Source organism: Rhipicephalus microplus, chromosome 8, assembly GCF_043290135.1.
Source record: "Rhipicephalus microplus isolate Deutch F79 chromosome 8, USDA_Rmic, whole genome shotgun sequence".
NCBI classification, from domain to species: Eukaryota; Metazoa; Arthropoda; class Arachnida; order Ixodida; family Ixodidae; genus Rhipicephalus; species Rhipicephalus microplus.
In genome coordinates, this window is record NC_134707.1 from 92,218,657 (window position 1) to 92,241,368 (window position 22,712).

The window sequence follows — 22,712 nt, forward strand, 5'->3', positions numbered from 1 at the left end:
GTTTATTATGAATGCCATGAGTTACATGTCATGGTTTGGCTGCTCTCGCAGTGGTTTCGTTCACATGACAGAATACAAGGCTGGTATGGCATATGACAAACTGCGTTGCGAACAATGTGACAGGCCCTAACGTGGAAATCATGATATGCATGTCATGTAAATCATGACTACACGCCATACGCTCATGGTGCGCCCGCAGTCGTCTCACTAGCTTCACGTATGCTATGTGTGGTGTTCGGTGACGTGAATGGATGGCGAAGAGACTGGTGCGAACGTGATAATCAAGACATGCGTACCATGTAAGAACATGACTACACACCACGCTCATGATGCGCTCTCGGCTGTTTTGCTAGCTTCATATAAATACCAAATTTGGTATCACGGGACGTGATTGGACTACGAAGATTACACATCCAAATATATTATTCATCATGTGCGCGTTATATATTACCATATAGCAAATTTGGTATTGTGTGACGTGAATAAACAACGAACACAATTACCAGGCGCAAACACCATAATAAAGACATGGAAGCCATGTGCGACATAATATGCATGCCTACCACTACTGGGGCTGCTATTGCAAACGTTAGTAGTGCCTTCATTACGCGGCTATATACAACATACTTGCATTGTATCTAGATACCCGAGTGCGCATAACATTGCTGATTTTGTCTATTGTAAATTAAATGCTTGCGCTTCATAACTTTGTGCTGGTTTTAACGTTACACATCAACCTTCTTCATTCGTGCTTCGCTTATAATCAATTCGCAATGTAAGTGGCATCTGCCAATTATTAGCTGTGTGAGAGCCACGACACTTACACTTAGCCAGTTGCAAGCGCCGCGTACGAATATTTGTGAAGCGGTGACTGCACACATTCTGATGCCACTCTCCAACGTAAAACTATAGCAGCGCCGGTACTGCAGCTGTATCTAGTAGAAAAAGTACTCGCCTAATCTGGCTATATTTGACGTATCATGGCGCTTGCTTTCCTGCTTTCTCGGTGATTCTAGTCAAAGAGCTCTTGAAATTATAATATGATAGTTAGCATAATTGCTATTATAGTTGTCCTTCTCTTGCATCCCACATATCTCCAGGTCTTTTGTAGCCTTGTGAATGCAATATGCCATACGTAAAGTAAGGTCAAAATAAGCTCTCTGTTTTATTCTTTCTTTTGAATGTCTGTTTTATTTTTGCTACTTCGTACACATTTACCTTCTCTTGAGGTTTCTAACATTGTGATTTGGAAAGAAATATGTCATTATGTGGGCGTGCGTTGAGCCTACAGCACAAACAATCTGTTTTTTTCTTAATAAGGTAATCTATTTGAGATGACGTCATGATATTAACGAAAATTTGCAGTTCCCACTGACCTTAGGAATCAAAGTTATGCGAAGTGTGTAGATAAAAGGTGACTGTGTTTTAATTTTTTTATTGATCAGAACATAATGAAGTAGCGCTAAATATATATAGAAACGCACGTTCAGACATATCTTAAACTGCCGGATGTGTTTTATATAACCAGTTGTTTGCAGTTGCGTAACGATGCCAGCATTAAGATTAATATTAGAAACGGCACAAGCGGCAAGCAGATATGAAGCACCGGTGCTCGCGAAGATAGTAGACCTGCACAGTGCTTTATAAATCAAATTCAGTCAATGCCGATAAGCTACAGCTGTCGTTAACAAGACGTCACGGCTGCATCATAAAAGTGCACACCTAATGTTTTATAAAATTGAATAGTGAGCACTGCAACAACCTTGACTTTTCACGTAGATTAGTGTCTATTAAAATGTATTTCCGAGACCTGGCGTGGCTCCTTGTTATTGTACTTATGACCAAGCAGACTCTGGGGCTCGATTCCCGCTTAGACCCCTATATTTCGTCTTTGCTTTTGTCGGGTCAGCGCTCTCAATGTGATCTCTCTCTTAACGCTCGGGCATTAAAATCACCAATGTTTGCCCTCGCCGTCGCTTGGAAGTAATAAACAATGAATCACCTGCCGCACAAACGAGTACCAATGGCAAATATCCACCAGTGGGTATGTGGCACAGGTCTGGCGGAAAAGGTGTGACGATGCGTGCGATGAGATTGCGACATTATTTGTGTATCTGCCAGGAGTCATAATCGTCAAATAATCTTACCCATTCATACTAATTTCAAGAGAGAGAGAGAGAGAGAAAAACGGGAGGCTGTGAGATGAACCAAATTTTGGCATCTGGTTTGCTACCCAGCACTAGGAGTGGGGAAACTATGGCAAGAAAGAGAGTGCAGAGGGAGAGAGACAGAGAAAACAAATTCGCCCTGTTTCTGTACGTCGCACTGCAAATGTCGTCAAAAGACGATTAGTCTTGTGTCTGAAGAGAAAGAACAAAAAGTGTACTTGATGTTCTGCACAAGAAAATCAGTGAATAATATTCTGGAGGCGCTGCGTTAAAGTACCTCGAGCGTGCAGCGGAGGTGAACGAGCACATGAAGTTGCATCACACGTGAGACATGAGCGCTACCTGGCCGTTCTCTTGTAAAACTAAGCGCGTGGCGTGCGCGTCCGTCTCGAAGGTAATAAGGTGAGAACGCAAGGCGACGGGTAGATGCCACCACTGTGTCGTCTTAGCAGAGTGTTGGAAACACTGGCCTTTTCATGCAAGCGCTGCATGGTCAGTGCGGTGTGATAAACGCTACGGTCCTTAGAATTATTTATGTATGCCTTTTCTAGTAAAAGACACATACAGAATATTTGCGTGTTGTGGTGCCTCCGATATGCGCAACAATAGCTTTTCGTTTGACAATCGCACAAGTGTGAACGCTGGATCTTGAGCAATATTGGTGGGCGCCGCGGATGGAGGCGCCCGTTTGGGGTAGTGTCTGGTACCGTTATAGGTTCAATATTATTTGGAATTTGCATAAAAAAGTCATCTGCGAGGTACCTCCGGTGTTCTCTGGGTCAAGGCACGTTCAGATATGCACAAGCCTAATTACGGCAGTATTTTGAAAATTAGGACAATTATCTCTTAACATAATTTAAAACAATAAAAATTTCATCGAGGCCGTTTTTGAAGTTAACGGTGCGCTCCTAAAAAATTATTTGAAAGCAAGAAACTGAAAGCAAATAGATGATCACTGCATCGCTTACTTACTATCTTGGACCATTAGTAACCTTTAGTTATCTGTTTACTACCTAAGTTTGTAAACAGGTTACTATTTACGTTAGTAAACAGTTACTAGCTCCAATCATTACCAATCATTTGCTACATGTTTATGACTTATTTATGTTCCCAGCTAATTAATGGAGCGAATTTCGTGAAAACTGCAGCCGTTACTAACTTTCTTTCACTGTTGCTATTTTTTGCTACACGGCCGTTGACTATATATTCTGAAATAGTAGGTAATACCGTCTGTATAATTTATAAGAGAAATCGTGTCCACGAATCGCCTTTAAACAAAAAATTGACGCAGAAAGTATCCTTGGAGCATTCGAATGGTATCTTGTTTAGGAACACAAGACTGTGACAGAGTATCTGCGCAATTACGTAAATAGGCAGCCACAATAATGTGAAGAGTTATTACATACCTGAAGGCTAATAATACTCGGATATTCCCCACTGTTGCTATGCGCGCACCCTCATGGATGAAATAAAAGCGGCCGAAATAAATGCTGAAAGCACCACTTCGTTACAACAAAATCATCTGAGCACGCACATTTCGCATCGACAACACACCTTGGCGACTGCAGTTTATAACACTCAACCGTATTTACCTACTTAGCCAAGCAACGAAATTTCGCGTTTTTATTTCACAAGAATACGCTTAAAGATCCAATTGAATTGCTTTCGTCTTATCTTTGAGACTATTACGCTAACGTTACGCAGACATTGAACAATTTTGTTTGCTGTGTTTGAGCCTCGCATCCCCCGCGACAGAGTGGTAAACATTGTTAGGCACATGCTGCATTACATTTACCTTTAGTTGTTGTGACAACAAGAATGTGGTACAAAAAGCATACCACAAGGGCTAGCATGCCCCCCACCACCCTAAAAAACTAATTGATTCAGTGATTGTGTGGCACTATGCATAGTATTAGTCAGATAGACAAAGTACAAGATCTTGACATCAGCAGCAGATGTTGAATGAAGAAGCTGGACATCGAACACAAAGCCGTAGCACCATCTTCAGTCAAATTTTCTTCTATGTGCTGCTCAGTTCCTTTCTTTTTAGGACGATGACTGTTTGAAAAGATGAATATTACTACAAGAGCTCTTGCGTCTAGATTTTAAGCAATATTACCTTCTGCTTGAGTATTTTGTGCACCGGACACCCTTTCCAATCGACGTCTTCTGCATGGCGGAACATCTCGATCATCGATAGGTCAGCAAAGTCTGTCATCACCACAGCTCTGTTATTAGCGATTCTTGCAGAAGATTTGTCGGCAAGGTAGAATTTCGGTCAATCGGGTTACCAGCCCACAGACTTCGCAAATTAAGTTCCATGTAATTGGTTCCACAAAGCTTGATTCTCTCCAGTCCAACTCGTCGAAAATACCGACCAAAGTGTACTGAATGCTGGCAGTCGGTATGATGACTAGCGCAGCGGCGCACTATGGCAGCAGCCACAACTGTGAACGTCATCAAAACACCTCCGCGGAAATTGTTTCCTAGACGACTGTCGCACTGATAGCGCCCCAACGTGGGTTGTGGCCACGAAGGAGCGCACGCTTCTCTGTTGCGAAGAAATTTTATGAAAGCACTTACTTGATATCACAGTGGTCGAGAAGAAAGAGCGGTGAAAATATCGCAAAAACACGTCAACGAGCGTGTAGAGTTTCCTTGCAGCTGTCGTCAGGTGGCGAAACGAGCTGCTGGGCCCGAAATTTGGCGTTGCAAGCCTACGGCATCCTGTAAAAGCTCTTTGATTTTGGACGTTCATTATAAAGGTCGTTCGTATTTTGAATCGCTTGTACAGGCTACCTGGCAGAGCTGAGAACATGTGCTTCGATATTCGGATATTTGAGCGGCTATCGGCCACAACACAGCACCAATTTTCTCTCGTATAGGAAGTGCCCGTACGCAAGAAAACAGTCGATATAAAGATGAGCGCCAGTAACTCTTAATAAGTAAATCAATACCAGCGGATATTCTTGAAGCCAACTAATTAAATACAAAGACCCAAAAACAGATGCGCTTCGTCTGTGGTGTTATATCACTAACAGTCTGTGTGCATTCCAGAGCGCCCATTTTTCACTGATCGAATGAAGGCCGTAGTGGTCGCATTATAGAGAAGCTGGAGACCTGTGTACGTAGGTTAAATTAAATACAGCTTAAAAAATACCAGGCTGTTGAAAGTTTCGAAGCGCTTCACTGAGGCGGTTCTCACAATGATACCGCGGTTTCAGCACATAATCGCCCCAAATGCTCATGCTATGTCGGATATTACAAAGTGTGGAAAAATATTTTAGAGTTCATACGTTTGCATGCTATGAAGTGGGGAGTGTTTTACGCAGAAAAAAAACAAATCCTGGCAACAGAATTCAGTAGTGCCATCTTTATGCGATTACGTGTGTACGTACTGCAGATGTGGATCAGCGTAGTTTTAATTTCTGTGATTTCTTCTCGCCCAGTTATTGCTTGTGACTCTTACTATTTTACACTCTTAATATTAGGGGGAAAGCGTCCATGAGATTTCGGAAATCTTGCCTTCCTTTTGAGGAGGTTACCCAAAGGAAACTTTCGCCATTCGACGTCGTCTTCTAAGATTAGTTGACCACTGAGCGGGGCACAGTCAACGCCATAGTGAGGGCACTGTTCGTAGCACGCGTTGCTTAAAAGTGCAGGCAAGGTAGAAGAGTGGTCAATCTGGCTACCTAAATATTCTGTTTGTTGGCATTGGCTTCACAAAAGTGAACCCTCTCCAGTTCAACTCGTTGGAAAAACTGATCAACGTGTGCTGATGCATCGCAATAGGCCTGGCAGGCCTCATGCGTACGCAGGAATAATTCGCAGCAAAGAAGAAAATAAAAAAGAGAGAAATGCCGTCACAGCTGGAAACTGTAACGACGTCGGGCTCTTGCCCTACGAGGCGCGAAATTGAAAAAAAATCATAATTGCTGACCTTTTGCGTGCGGCTGTAATACATAATTTTGTCACGCCTCATAGCTCGCTTATTGCGTGTGCGAGAGAAAAGGAAGGCGAAAGAGAAAGATAAAGGTCGCAAGATTATTTTATTAGCCAAACAATCTACTTGCAAACAGATCAAAAACTTTGGAGATGAAATCGTGGAACAACTAATCACAAAAACAACAGCCTATTTTTACGTTTCAAAATTTACACTGCCCTATCGCGTAAAACCAGTGCAGCGAGAAAGCAGCCTAAAAAATATCGGTTTGGCAACCGTAGAGTACAGTGTTTCGTGCTTAGCGTGTCGCGTTAAACGTCACCAAAAGGTGAGGGCACGCAATTGCAAAAGGCAATTGCAAGTTACTGTAGCGGCTATCTACACAATCTGTGAGCAAGCTCATCTCTGAAATGCCACGCCAGTAAAGAGTACATCCGCAAATATATAAACTACGAAAGATACGCGCAAAACAACTATGTGAGCGATGTTTCGCTGGCCCAGAAATGCGCTGAACTGAACACAAATCCTGATAGCAGTTTGCCTGGATACTCCTTTATTTATGGCACTTTGACTAAACATATGAGACAATCGTTCATTTATTCCAGAATCAGATAAACCACGAAATAAATTCATGGTAACGTTTGAGATATATAAAGTTACGAATAGTTCCGGAACAATTACATGAAATGTTTGGTTTTGGTTACTATTTCCCCTCATCACCTAGTCGCACGTCAATCATCGGCGGGTGTTTATGTCTGTGAAAATAGATTTTCGGCACTTTTCGCTCCAAGTTTCACGACCAATATAATTTGACCTTAGCAACTTCCGCCTGTGCAACCTCAGAACGCTGTCGACAGTCTTTCGTAGCAGCCATTTTCGTGACTACTATCGCCCTGATAGCGATTCTGTGTGACGCTCTGCCGTGACATGTCTCGCGCTCCTATTGTGGATAAGAAATATGCGCACAGAGGGCACACTTGCAACTAAGCAGCTTTTGTTTTAAAAGGCCTATCGCTTCGAAAAAGTCCTTTTAGGCATTGCTGAAAAAATATACGTGAAACCAACAAATGTTCGTGTTTGCAATAAAGATTTAAATAATAAATATTGAAAAAGATAATCTGGCGTTTTACGTTGCGAATTCACCATATGATTTTGAGAGACGCTGTAGTCAGGGCTCCGTAAAAATCTACCATCTCGTACTCTTTAAAGTACACTGACATCTCATAGTACACGGCCCTCTACCATCTCGCCCCCATCGAAATCCGACTGCCACGTCTGGGATTGAACCCACTACATTCAGGTTAGCAGCTGAGAATGCTTTCCACTGTTCCACCGAGGTGGAAAATAACGAATATATTCAGGAGGAATATTGCACACACAATAATTGACAAGATACCGCACGCTGAAAGCGTTGCTTGAAAGCCGTTTATTGTGCAACGTGGATTTTGATATGAGTCGTTGACTGGCGCGATGTTCACGTACAACGGAAGTGAAGGGATGAACTGAAAAGCTGAGTTCATTTTAAAAACGTGCGCAAGGACAACCGAAATTCGCTTGGTGGTGAAGCTTAGATATTACGATCATCGACATCTTCATAAAGAGCAAAGACGATTTCGTGTCCTCCTGCGCCGAACGCAAGCCCTTGAGGAAACTGTTGCAGAAAAAGAGAATCGATGCAACAGAGCGTGGCAGGCGTACAGTCGGAATGTACTTTTCAGTACCTTTTTACACAAAAAGATCTGAGCAAATAAAGTGTACACAATGCCACAACACTCATCGTATATGATTTTCAGTTATTCGCACCCACAGGGTGAAATGCATTGAAAGGGGCTCTAGTAATAAACTAGACGTGGCGGCAGCAAAAACTGCCACAAAGAATAAATAGAGACAAGTTCTTCAGCCATATAGACTTTATACAGAAGTAGATGCGTGATATATGAATATACCGCTAGAAGACATACGGTAAAAGCTCATTAGTTAGGCTCCCATTTGTTGCGAAATTCTGATAATTGGGACGTGTGCTCTAGCCAATACGAACGTGTGTGCTCTTTGCCATCATACAAATCTCGTTATTCCGTCATAATTTGGAAAAACTGAATAATTTGGACGCTTCTCGGAGCGCTCAAAAGGTGATGAAAAGTCACCAATTAGCGACCTATAGAAGCGAAAGCGTCGCGCTCCACAGGCCCAGCCACATGCACGTGATTTGCTAGCGACAAACGACAGCGACGGGCGACACGATTTGCTGTCGCCGAGGTGCCTTTGTAGTCGTCGTTAGTCGCGTCGCGCATTTTTGGAAAACTAGAGAAGATCATTTGTCACACGGAAGCTATCGTGGCGATGTTCAGCAACATAGCTGCAGCATTGTTTCTCGATTCTGTTGCATTTTGCTCGCGATGCTTGCTATGACCGTGTACCTCAAGGAATATAACGTATAGACCACCTTTTTTTACCTTCGAATCTCACGCGGTGAGTGAGAGAGCGGCCGTATTTTCTTTTAATATTTTTATAGTAGGTTTGATTGGATGTTTCGATCGCAGCTTGCGACAAATATGATCTCTTGCTGCATTGTGAAAATGCATCGTAGCCGTCGCAGCCATCGTAGCATACGCTTCTGGGTCCTCTGTTACAGTTAAATTAAGGAAGATCGAAAGGACAGTGACAGCAAGAGATAAGGCAGGGAGGTTAACCAGCATATGCCGGGTTTGCTACCTTACACTGGGGGAACGAGACGAAGGAGTTTAGAGGTGAGAGAAAAGGAAAGAAAAAAAAAAGAGACAAAAATTTTTAGTCATTGCGCTGACGCGGATGTAGCGGTGGCACTACGCGAAAGGTAAAGGCGTTCACTTAGGCTCGTTGTCCTCAAAATGCACAAGAAGGCTTTGACTGCCTTTTAAGCTGACGAAAGACAAGGACGGTGTTCCAGCAGCATGTGACCAGAGAGGGGCCGATCGTCCAGTTGTCGCAATGCGTCAAAAAATTCTTGTCTCTCAGAGGCAAGTCGAGGGCGATGACATAGGAATGGCCGATGTCTTCTTCGGTGCCGCAAACATCGCATTCTGCACTGTCGGTCAATTCAGTAACAGTTGTAAATGCTTCCTCCACCAAACCCGACAAGCAAGCGAAGCTTCACGTCGAGGCAGTCCGAATACAGGTTGGAGTTCTGGTCGAGTGTTAATTTAGTGGAGTCTCGTATGTCTTATGCTTGGGGTGTTCTACTCCAGCAGACTGAGACTTCGTGCCAGGTGACTAAGTTGCCTTGGAGCTTCCTGTCCTTGGCAAAGGAATCAGAAGAGTGTGCTCTTCTTGGTGGAATGTGCGAGCCGCGTTGTCTGCGGAGTCATTGCCACTGATTTCACAATGACCAGGTAGGCACTGAAAACTGACCTCATGGAAAGTTAAACAAATAATTGCGAAAAAAAAAGTCGTGAAACGCTTTCGCGGGTTTCTTATGCCACAGAAGACTGTAATATTATTAGCATTTTCCTATCGGCCAACTTTTAAACTTCTATACGTTATTTATGGCTATGCACGCGATAATTTTCAATCTAGCAACAAGGAGAATTGGTCATGTGAATGTGGTTGAATCCGTCGCAATAGGCAGGTGCGAGAGAGCAAATCTGTCGTTGTCACTCGTCGGCATTGCTCGAAAATCACGTGCAGCCGGCTAGGCCTTAACAACCGAAGCGGCCGCGAGCCTCCAGAAATGTGTGCTTGCCGTCCACAATCTTATTACAATAACGTTGCTGGCAGCCAACGTTTGAGCATCTACAGCAAACCCAAGTTTCATGTTTCACCCGGGCTTTGCAAACCATAGGCGCCATAAATTAAAGCGTCGATAACGACTGAAGTTCAAGCTGCAACAAGCATTAGTTTCGTTTTCACTGCATTTCTTCAGCATAGGTCAGCGAAATAAATAAAACGCACGGAGACAAAGTTAATAAAATTTTTTCTTGAAACTCACACAGAATCAGACTCATCAAAATTTTACTGAAGCAGGCATACACGAACTCATGATCACGAGATATCTCTTCAACCAAACTCACTCGGATTTACACTCAACGATGTTTTCGTCAGCCGAATGCATTCAGAATCAGGCTCACCAAACGTTTACTGAAGCAGACTTACTCCGACTCACGACATTTCTTTCCGACCAAAATCACTCTGGCACAGACTCACGGACGTCTTTTTCCGGCCGAACTAACTCGGACTCACTCTTACTAAGCTTCCCCGCGAACTACCTGATTTAGACTGAGACTCAACAAAACTTTCTTCAAGTGATCTCCCTCAGGCCCATATTCTCGAACCAACCCCATTCTTTCCTCAGAGTTTCCTTATTGGTTTTAAACCTTTATTGCGCATGATGTACAAATTTATCAACTATTCATGAACCAGTCTTGTCCTTATCCTTCACCCTGTCACCATTTTTGTGTTCTTGTAACGCATGCAGAAGGTACAGGAAGTTTAGGAATACGTGGGAAGGCCGATGACGGTCTGTGAATGCAGGCCTAAGATTCTCACCTCAGTTTTAGGTCTGAGCGAGTAAATTCGACGTGAGTTTTCTTGCTCTTGAAGACAGCGTACTCGACATCCATGTTTGTGCTTGAGGTATTGAACAGTTTCCTTTAAGAACCTGGACTTCGAAACGACGTGGAAGCTTTGATAGCGCCTTTAAAAGCGATGATTTAGTCGACATCGATGCTGAGTAGCTTCATTTTGGTTCCGAGTAACGCACGCACAATATTGCAATCTGACATGCAGTCACATTCACTTCGCTTGGCTGGCGCAAAGCTCACTTATTGCAATGTGACGGAACAACGATAAGGTGCCGGCCAATTTTCGAGCCAAAAGTGTCTTCATGGGTTCGTGATGTTGTTCTTCGTGGAGGAGGTACATCATAAGAAATAGGTTCACAGCACATTTCGGCTTCTTACACGGTCTCGAGCCTTGGTCACGATGTGAACGAAGTCACTAATGATAAAAATTGTGGCTTTGACTGCTATAATGCCAAGTAATTTCGAGATTGACGTATTCATCAAGAGAATGAAAATTCCGAGACTAAAGAAACTTTTGTTTATTGGTGTCTTTACACAGTGAATAATTCGGCATTGCAGTAACTTGCACTTTTTCTGTAGCACGGGGGATATATATATATATATATATATATATATATATATATATATATATATATATATATATATATATATATATATATATATATATACCTGGTACACACAGTTCGTAATAAAAGAGCTGGTTAATTTGCCTTTTTTTAACCAGAAAGTCGTTTATGCTCTGGCCAACCAAAACTTCACTGGCGTATTATTGTCAAGAAAATCATGCCATAAAACTTCACGTCATCAGAATAAAAAGCAAAAATGTTCCCCGAGTGGGAACTAATGCCGTAATTGAGGGCTACGAAAATTTCAACAATCTGGTGTTCTTTGACCTGCTCTTAAATCTAAGTACATGAGCCCCTAACACTTTATCCTCCATATAAAATGCAGGCGCCGCCGCCTGGATTGGATCCCGTGACCTTCGAGTCAGCAGTCTATAGCGCCTGAACCACTACATCACCGCGGCAGAGCTCAACGGGGTGTGTAACTTTGGATATCTCGGTCCATGACAACAGATTCCGGGCACACTATCCACTGCTCTATGGCGACACACTTTGTAGCCTTTAAACAAAAACATTTTGTACCTACTATCGGCTTTTTGCAATACTTTTGGTAAAAGCAAACAATACATCATGGCCTTGGAATCCACGATTATTTCCTTCAACGCTTCGTTTCTTCGCTTTTGTCATGTTTGGCGCGTCTACAATAAGTCAAGCAAAATTTTGTCAACGCCTTGACACACCTCTAGGTGGCGACCCTACCCGAAGCATCAGCGTTGCACACAGCATTCATCCATGTGTTCAATGAAAACACGCCTCTTAAATTTCATGCAGTTTGAAATACGATTGTATTCAAACAAGACCCGGTGTCTCCATTCTAATACACACCGGCATGGTGCTGCTTTAGTTTCATTTGAGATGTTGAGCCGAAGGTTATGAGGTTGCAAAATTCCAAAGGCCCATGCGCTCAGATTTCAGTGAACAATAGAAAACCATAGCTGGTCAGAATTTCGAAATCCGTGTACCATGGTATCTCTCCTAATTATATCATTGTTTTGGAACGCGAAAGGGTATCAGTTATTGTTACGTCCATAAGGGCACGTATAGACGTACGCGTACTTCGGCAGCTGATAACTGGTGACTGCGGAGTACTTGCTGCGCAAGTGATAACACTGTTCCTGATTATGCAGTCGCATTTTGACGGCCACAGCTGGCCTTCATTTCTACCTTCGTAGCCCAGCTTGCGTTCGTATAGATTTTGCAAACAGGGCGTAGAAATATCCTACTGATAGTCCTGGCAACGGGCCCCTGAGGAAAGCGTGGATGATGCGTGCCTTTTCTGGAGCATTGTTTGAAGGACGTTTGCGAGCGGGTGGTCGCGCTGCACCTGAAGGCCCTTCAAGTGCACCAGAATACGCCATTCGGCTTTTCACAGGAGTTCAACTCGAGACCCCTACATTTCGTCGACCCCATTCCGGCACACGGATATGCGAAGTCTCTCGGTTGCTTTCAATTTGGCCCGCTTTTCTGCCCTGTCGACACGTTGTTTGCGAAAAGTGTTACGAGCAATCCTTCGTCAACCAGGTTAACGAGTGTCCTCTCGATGTGGCACAGCTTTGTGAACTAGACGTTCAATGGATGGACTTTACTTTGGAGAATCTGCTGATGCGCAAGGTAAGACTCTAAATTATTATATTACAACAACTGCTGTATGCTAAACAGAGGACATTGATGTAGTAACTATTGAATACATGCGCGTTGCAATGCAGTGGTTCACTTCAGAAGCACAACTATACTGCGAGTATAAATGCGTTATTGTGTGAAAAACACCCTTCTTGATTGAGACAGCCAGCTGAAATAACATAAAAAGATTGAACAAGGAGCTTCGTCTATTTTTGTGCTAATTTACTTGCCAATAATTGGTGGATCGAATTGTTCGCAATAAATTATCACTGTACTACAACAGTGTAGACTTCAGCCCAGCAATGCCAAAGGCTCGAATTGGCAATAATAACTAGGATTCAATATGCTCATTCATAAATTAAACAAATCTTGAAAGTTCTCATAGTAGCAGCTCATCTCAAACGTCCTTAGACGTTTTTCCAAGGCAATGCGAGTTCTTATTCTGCTAAATGTAATTGTATTTGAATGTAAACGGTGTAATGCGAAAAATTCGTCTCACTTGTACAGCCATCCGCATCTTTAAGTCGAACACTCCAATGCGTGGCCTCGTCTCGCTTGGACTGAGGTCAGTGCCACACAGCCCTGAAAATGATATCCTTGCAGCAGTTAAAAACAGAGAGAGTGCTTGTAGGTTTAACTAAGAAATTTCTGTTTCCATTACGCTTCACTGGTGGGTTCAATACATTCACTTGGCTTCCCGTTTTGGCCATGTTTCGCTCGTAACTACGCTATCACGCGCGTCCATGCCGTTCATTGCCATATACTTATCTCGACATTGTACGATGGCGTGTGACACCTTGTGCACTTTCGAATTTCAAAACGTAGCTGCTGCTCAAAATAAATCGCAAGTATAAAAAACAAAACAAGTGCACGTGATTGCCGTTTTAAAATTTGCACAGTGAATAAATTCGAAATGCGGCGGCATTGTCGATTTGTTTTGAGAAGCAGCAGCGAATTTGAACTCGAGAGGTGCGTAAGCTGTCGCTCGCATTGATTCATGAACGAGATAAATACACGACGATGAACGACGCGGACGCATGATAACGTACAGCCTGGAGCGAAATGCGGAAAAAAACGGGATGCCAAATGAGTGCATTCGACCAGCTGGTAAGACAGACTGGAAACATAAATCTTGAAATTCTTGTAAAATTTAAGAATTGTGATTACAGTAGGCGCCGCCATACTTTTACAGAAGCTCTTAGCACTTCTGAATTTCTTAGTGTGTAAGAATCGTCATCTCACCCAAAGCTTACGTGCTCTCTTACCTGATTTCCTGCTTTATGAACGAATGTGGCGATGCTTCAAGGAACATTAAACAAGAAACTTTCTGTCACCAGAATACGAGGTACTACAACTTAGACAAGTTTTAGACAATTTCTTCACTATCGTGGTGAAAACACTTACTCTATGCAGGTCAAATGTTGGAACGAGGATAACGGCTGCCAAGCTGTCATGAACGTTTCGGAGATGCTCGAGCATTTTGAAAAAGAGTGCGTCCATCACTCAACGCGTTGTTCCAACTGCTGGGCGATCGTACTGTGTAGGAATGTGTGTGCGCATCGGAGATGTAACTGCAGCCTGCATGCGTCATCGAACCAGGCTGAGCTCCTCAAATCGCCGAAGAACTCTGTTCACGAAGTGATGTTCACCGCTTTCGACATAGGGGAGGAGCGTATCGAAAATATGACATAAGATATTGAACAGGTTGTAGGAGGCCACAACATCCCCTGTGATAGACACAGCGAGTTGTCGCATATTGCCAATGCTCTGAAGGAGACCTTGATAGAGTATCAGCAAAGCAGGTGAGTAACAACAATGACACCAGGACAGCCGCGTTAAGAGAATTGTAGGAAGATTTGGCAGTGAAAGGTGACAAATTTCACGAAGCTGCAGGATGCGTAGACACTTTGGGTGAGCATGTTAAAGTGGTCGTCCACACAACAAGGCATTCTCTGGAGCATCTGGAGCAGGTTCAGTCAGAAATAAGGCGACTCACTGCAGCGGAAAATGCACTCCAAAAAGTCTCGGACCCCGTGTGTGCCTTCGAGGGTGTTCTTGGTGACGCGCTCCAGCGTGCAACTGAGACTAAAGTGAAAAATTTGAAAACACACGTTGACAGCATTGCCGCAGCGATTGCTATAGACGAGAAAAGAGATGAGAAGGCATCGATTGAGAAAGAAAGTTAGCTTTTTGTGCACAAAACACTTGGAATTGAAGCTTACAAGGAATTGCGACATTAAAAAAAAGGCAATGCCAACAGGCCATGCCGAATACTTATGCGAACCGATTTACCTGTCTGGCTAATTAAATGCCCTTGGACTGTATTTCTGGAAACGAGAGAATTCTGTGAGAGTGCATGCGTGAGTACAGCCGTACAAAAGAGTGATCGATGAATTTCTGCAATGGCCTTTAATTTACAAGGTCAAGGTCACACTCGTGGATCCGATGTTCTACAAGCACCAAGAGTTGGTAAGCTGTACTCCCTTTGCTTCAGAATATTTAGGCAGGCCACCCGAATCAAGTAATCTGTGCTTTTTTTTTTTTGCTGCTTCAGTCGTTTCAGTTGGAGGACATTGGAAGTGAGGAATACGTGCTCATTCTACTCCACCTGAATTTTGAGCTCCTGCCTCCAAAAGAATGACAAAATATTTTTACAATTTTTTTTGGCTTGGGTATAATACTTCTTCGAAACAGTGCAAGGGAAAATCACGCGAATGCAATGTCGAAGAGCATGACTATTTCCGAGTATATAAAGACCGAACAAATAAACTGTTTTGTGACACTTCTGTTATTGGCACATTCCAATATGATTGAATACAGCGTGTCATAAAAGACCGCAGCTAACTTTTCACGCTTTATACTTTAATGTACTTTTTTACTAGAGTTATATTTGTTGTGCCGAAATGTGGCAAAAAATAAAGGAGCAATGCTATAACCGAACCTCTCTATTTTATTTGGTAGCCCTTCTCTTATATTTTTTATTTCTATAAGAGCCGCACCTCATAAATGCTTTACTCTCGTTGCAGAGTGTTTTAAGGCACTGATCTTCTTTTTTTTATGGGCATGTATAGGAGAATTTTTAAAGCCAGGTAATTAACCAACTAAAGAAATCGAGCGAAAAATGAAAAAAAAAAATCTTTTATGAGCACCATTTTTTTTAAAGCTTCGCAATGTCCATTTATTGACCACGGCCGGTTACCTCGATCGAAATAAAGGTAATGTTGCCCTGATTTTCAGCTAGCGTTGCTGAAAATATTGTACATTTAACATGGCGTTTGCCTTCGTTTAGCACCTGCTACAAATTATCGGCTTATAATTTGGGGCAGGGTTGTTTGAATCAGACACATCTTGAAAATTTCGACTTTGAGTGTTCCTTGAGGTGCTGGCTTTTAGAAACTTAGTGGGTGGATTACACATCCACGTGAGCTAAGAGAATGTAAAAAAAGCCTAAATAAAACATGTTTGGTTTCTCTGCCAGAGACATCGGCTTATTGTACAAGTGAAGCCTATCTTCGCACACGCAGTTGAACGTTAATTTTACATTCAATAATGTTGAATACTCCATGTTGCTGTCTGGTGGCTATAGCAATGTTCGATGAGAACACGGGCATGTGATGCTGAGTGCATAATTTCAAACCAACCGCTTTTATTCGAGATCATGATTAAACGCTAGAGGTAGCTGTAGTAGTTCACAAACCGCGGACACAGATTATGTTAAATCGCGCTCAAAGACAACGTCTTCAAGAACATAATAACTATCACTCGTTAGGCGCTGAAGGACAGCTTCCTTATTGGAGGCAACAAACGTTAAGCTGTGCACACTCCATCAATCGGGTAACGTATAGTTCTGCTCCGGCATGCACTACGAAGTGCCCTGTCATATATGACAAGACATTGCAAGGCGGCTAGAGGCAGAACTCCTTGCTTGGGTCATGAACGTGTGAAGGCATCTCGTGTTTTTCACTTGAAGTAATTAATCAGCATCAATACACAGACTTCCATTGGAAGTATCATACACAAATAGCTTCCTGCACAAAAAATACATCGATCCAACTCCCCGGAATGCCATTGTGGTCATGCAAAACAAAGTGTTCGCCATACATTTTTGGTGTGCGTTGAATAGGCGAATGAAACAGAAAAATTACCTTAACTTTTTCAGAGCAAAATAGTTGGAACAAAACAGAAGTAAGCACTCGCTCAAACTGCATTAAAACGAAATGAAGTGGAAACCAAGGAGCAAGCATCTACTGTACGGAGATTACGGAAGTCTGTCTTGCTGGGCTCATCACTGTCGTGGTGCAGTACTTCACAAGCGCCCAACACAAACCGAGGTTCGCGGTTGTAGGGGAGATGTGTAATAAAAATATATGACGTGTGTTTCTAATAGCTCACGTACAGAAGTCGGTAGCGGAGGGGTTAAAGCACCCGTGTTCTATCGTCACTGACTGAGGGGCCGTGCGTTCCGCTCACATGTCATCCAAATAAAACAAATTATTTTCTTTGGTCTCTCTTTTCTCATCAATTTGTTATGGTATATCCAACGTCGCATCAGCAACGAAAATGATTTCAGTGAAATCTTGGAGAAACCTCGCATCAAAAAATACTTTTCTGTAAGAAACACGACAGATGTTTCAGCTTTGACCGCAAGAGTACAACGTCATGATGGTATTGGAAACGTTTTTTATCCTTCTCATGCGCGGTCCTCGTAAAAAAGCAAACTCACAAAATTGGGGTCTACATATTTTCGTGGTAATTGTGCCCCCCACGAACACTTTGGCCGTACAATTTATCGAGCATAAAAAATGGCCCAGAATCCTGGTGCGCTCTTAGAGACTAGTAAATGTGCTGTATTTGATTGCTGTTTGTGGTAACAATGAGAATTCAGCTAGAATAAAATGAATCCAAGTAATTCTGATCAGGCTCCAGGCAAATGACTACTTTCGCACACACACAGCGCCACAATGAAGCAATGTATACGACATCTGGTTATGTTCGGTTTTTTTAAAGAGTTAGTTTAATACAGGAAGGGACATCAAACGTTGAAAGAGAAGTATACAAATAAAAGAAGTGCTTCTTAGTTCAGGTTGCACGAGCTCATGAAATTGTAACAATCAGCTAAATTCCGAATGACAAAAACAACATAAATATTGTCAGAGTCATTCCATATTTATAACTTGCCATGAAGCGTCTGCGAATGCTTCATATAAGGAGAGGAGCAGCCACCGGTGCCACCGGAGCCACCGGTGCCACTGCTTGTGTGTGGGAGTTTGAGTGGCAATGATGATATTCACCCCGAGATCAGGTGACAGGACGCAGCTATTAAAATGCGTTGAGTGCAGCCAACTTATAATATATATGTCGCTAATTGCCGAATGACTCCACGAAGCTCACCGAACGTCACTATTACTTGCGAAAAAAGCACATCCTGCCGTTAAATGTAATGTTCACGCTTGGCGACTGTGTGCAGTTCAGCCGTAGATATCACGTTCCTTGTACTTTTATTTGTAAGTTTGAGCTTCCTTTACGCCCTTTACGCACTGCTGTAGTGTGACTGCGGTCACGCGCTAGGTCGTTGCCTGCGCCTGCAGCTGCTGAAATGCGCAATGGTGCTGTGCCGGAGCTAATCGCGGAGTTCACCATTAAAGAGTAAGTATTCTTTTTTTTCTTTTTGAATTTCATTTTTAATAATCCTTAAAATATTCCTTTGTTAAAACTTTTATGTGTTTGTTTACCTGCATTGCGCAAAGCAACCTTAGCATACGAAAGCTCTGTGCCTTGTAGTGCAGCGCACTTATATTAGCATCAAGACCCTTGAATATCGAAAGCAAGAAGCTTTCTACTTGGTGCGAGAATGCGCTCAATATGCCACAGATGGCTATTTTGGACAAGAAAATAGAGAAAGCACTTGTTCATTCTCAAGAAACGTGTTTTGAACTTGTTTTTCAGTGTGTGTTTTTTGTTTCACTTGTCTTTTCACGTTATATTGAGAAAGAAAGCGGTCTGCAATAACTCTTAGGTTCTTGTGTGTAAGGCTTAAGCTATGGCGAAAAGCTTCCAATGTGTATCTGGTTGCAGAACACCTCTGCATGCCATAATACAACAGTATACGTTGTGGATAAGTCTGCGGTGGCCTGCTGTGCACATTTGGAACCAAGAATTTACGCAGCTGCCGTTATCGTGAAGGATGGCCAAAATTGCACTTCACGAAGAAATAGACATGGAATAATACGAAGTTGTGTGTTTCATTGATGGTCAAAGAAACTAAAGGTGTAAAGACCTCGCAAACGTTTGTCTGGTTCGTTCATGTTATAAATCTTGAAATTAATGGTTATGTGTTTGGAACTGTGTATGTAATAACTGACATCTGAATATAATGTGATTTGGTACGAATTTGGTACTTCTAAAGAACACAAATGAATAGGTGAGTAACATTATTTAACTCCGCTTCTTCTTACGGGTTGGTTAGTGTTATCCGCCTAATCTCTGGATCTGTTTTACGACAATTTAAAGACAAGCTTCTTTGAGAATATTACACAATGCGACGTGCTGTTTTATTACTTAGACGCCGAAAAAGAAAACAAAAAACCCCGTAATACACGACACGTCTACTTGTGCACTGCAGTATTTTTGCGCGTCTTTCCTATAGTGTTAAAACAGCGTATCAGAATGTCATCGCATAACTACACCCAACTTCGGTATTTCGGAAGACGTCTATGTCTGTAATAGCTTACTAACACTCAAACTTCAAGTAAGTGTCCTCGCTTTTGTCTTCATAGTTGTTTCAAGAACAAGCTTTTATGCGCTTTTTCGGAAACCACAACCTGAAGTCTGTTTACGGATGCCGCCGCAATGTCACACACAAGCCTGATTGATTCATATGTGAAGTTTAACGTCCCCAAACCACCATATGAGTACGAGAGACACGGTAGTGGAGGGCTCCGGGAATTTCAACCACCTGGGGTTCTTTAACGTGCGCCCAATCCTGAGCACACGGGCCTACAGCATTTCCGCATCCATCAGAAATTCAGCCGCCGCCGGCATGATACCATCCCGCGACCTGTGGGTCAGCAGCCGAGTACTTTAGCCACAAGACCACCGTGGCGGGGCCACACGCAAGCCTACTTTTAAGTAATGTTGAGAAAAAATCTTTACAGGATAACTCTTCTGATACAATATAAATCAATATTTTAGGAACAAAATTATTAGGTAATGGTACGCGACCGAATTTCTTTATCACAGTATTCAGAGATATTGCTCTTCATCACAATTTGATTTGTTTTCCGTATAGACGTTTACATTATACAATCTATAAAAAGGACTAAAAGAGGTAAGGGAGGTTGGCCTTTTCGGAATCAACTGATTTGCTACAACTATTCATCCTTTTGGAAACTAACTGCAAAAAGATAAATAGCTGGTTCTTGAAGGATTAACTGCAAGAGAACTGAGGGTTGATCCTGAGAGGACTAACGGTTACTCCTATAAGGACTAGCAGCTGAATTTTTAAAATCGTCTCTAACAGAGCAAATGTTACTATAGTAAGGACTAACTGTTGCTCAGAGAAATAATCCCTGTGAGAGTGAATATTACTCTTGCGGAATAAACTGTTACTCCATTTGTTGCAAAAAATATACTCGCATTGGGGTTAGTACATACAGAAGGAGGTCCCATAGCACAAGGCTGAAAGGAGACCTCCTGTTAGAAAATGACATGTTGATAGCTACAACAAATTGGCAACAAAAAAGCAATGAAGTAATTATGGATAGTAATAAGGACAACGCAAACGTGCAATAAAATTCCAGCGAAAATGTTGACCAAACAATGTTCAGTTATTGTGCATAACTGTGAAAACGACAAAACATACAATAAAAATGGCAGTAGAATCGGGAACAAAATGACGTAAATAATGATATACCGCTATAAAGATATACAGCTTAATAAAGATATACAGCTAAACAACTCCAATGTGCATGGGTAATAAATGTGAAAAAAACGCACACATTATTAATAGCTGCAAATGTAAGCGAACGCCGATATAAAAATGAAGATGAGTTATGATTGCGAGATAGGATGTTTAAGCTGTTTTTTTGAAAGCAGCCAATGAGAATTCTTTAGTGCTTAGTGGTACTGAATTCCAAAATTGGATAACTGCAAATATGGTAGTATGTTTGCCATAGCTAGTGTGTGCATGTGGTAGTAAAAAATTTGAACAGCTTTTTGGATGGACCAATGATTAATCCCCTATTCCTTCACCTGGCCATCCTTCGCAGACTGGCATGATAGCTGACGTCAGCTGTGCCTTACTAACTACATTCGGGATTGTGTGTTGGAAAGAAAAATTGCAAAGACCAATTCAAAGCTAGAAACATTTATTTTCCACAAGCATTGCGTCATGCGCACCAGCGGTGTTCACCGTGGGCTGCTGTCCTGTTTTACCTGCGAGAAATCGAAAAAAAGTTGTTATACAAATAAACCAGCTAGAACACCACCACCTAATTGCCAAATAGTATTATTTAAACACTCGCTAGCTCATAAAACATGCACAAACTTGCCACGCACAGTGTTTTTTCAGCTTTCACACTATGTATTATGTACTGTGCTGATGTTACGAAAATGAAAGCATTACCTTGAAACTTATCTGATGCACGTTATTTCAAAAACCATTTATTTCACAAAATGATGATAAGACTTCAATGTGACGGCGTTCATTCTTGAAGCTTTGCAGAAAAGAAGCCGTGGAGAAGCCCTTCTTGTACGCCAGTGGGTTCATTTCTCTGCCAGAAAGTTGCGGTGTTCAGTGCATTGAACAGCAGTTCCACAGAAGCACAAATACACGCGCGTCGACAATTCCAGCACATGGGACGAAGTATGTTTTTCACGGCTACATTGATAGCCTGTGAAGCGCCACTCACCTTCCACAGAACCAGAGAAAGAAAGATCACCACGAGTGACAAACACAAGCCGCAATCTTGACTACAGTGACTGTGAGCGATCCCGAAGAAGTACGGCATGGATCGATACACAATGTACATGCCCAAATGTCTGTCAGAGGTGCATGACTCCCACCGCTAGTAAATATAATGAAATTTATTGAACTACGTTTCATATCATCATAATGGTCGGTACACTATTCTTCCCCGACAAGTTATTTTTTATCGCGATATTTTTTTCATCGTAACTGTAAGTGGGGTGAGGAGCCTTGTCATCAGTTCACTGCAACTCTAAACACGCATTTGCCACCATGTTCACCTCTCATTTTTTCGCTTACGCTACAACCACGCCGATAAAGAGAAGAGTGAGTTTCAGAGAAGTGGGGCGCACCTGACGTAGAGCCGGACATTTGAAAGGCTATTGACCCGTCCACACATCAGAGGCTGCAGCAAAAGCGTCTTTTCTTTCCTTCAGCCCTTACCTGAGGGAGTAAGTGAGCTGTTCATCCTCTCGTTATTCCCCCGAATTTGCACACGGCATGCTCTTCACTCTTGGTCTTTTTGTGCACTAACGACACGATTTGAGGACCAAAGTTGACGTCTCTCCCCCATTAGGCTGGTTTTTTAGGGTGTACGTACTGAACCGAAAGCCGCATTATCAATTCAAGTCACAATGATCAGAATTATATTAAAATTGAACGCTTGAGGCTCATGTCCTGCGCGATCTCATACCAAGTTAACACCAGATTGTCGAAATTCTGGTTGCTTCTAGTCACTGTGGTGTCTCCCTTATTTGTATCATAACTATTAAGCCTAAACTACATAATATTACATTCACAGTATGAATGCCTATATGGAATGGCTTGATCTGGAAG

The 22,712-nt window shown here is 42.4% G+C and overlaps 1 protein-coding gene and 1 long non-coding RNA gene across 3 annotated transcripts in view; one reads left to right on the forward strand and one right to left on the reverse strand.

The window, feature by feature from the left end:
• The first annotated feature begins 12,470 nt into the window (after positions 1-12,470).
• LOC119163909 (uncharacterized) lies at positions 12,471-15,850 on the forward strand. Its single transcript, XR_012885378.1, has 2 exons — positions 12,471-12,901; positions 14,324-15,850. It is a non-coding gene; the product is annotated as an uncharacterized LOC119163909 (long non-coding RNA).
• A 5,409-nt stretch (positions 15,851-21,259) lies between these two features.
• The window catches only part of LOC142769245 (uncharacterized), an 86,572-nt gene continuing 85,119 nt past the window's right edge, over positions 21,260-22,712 (reverse strand). For both annotated transcript variants that reach the window (XM_075872329.1, XM_075872328.1), the window contains one exon: positions 21,260-21,343. In XM_075872329.1, the coding sequence (XP_075728444.1) occupies positions 21,267-21,343 (77 nt within the window). In that variant the 3' untranslated portion in view covers positions 21,260-21,266. The remainder of the gene's footprint in view (positions 21,344-22,712) is intronic.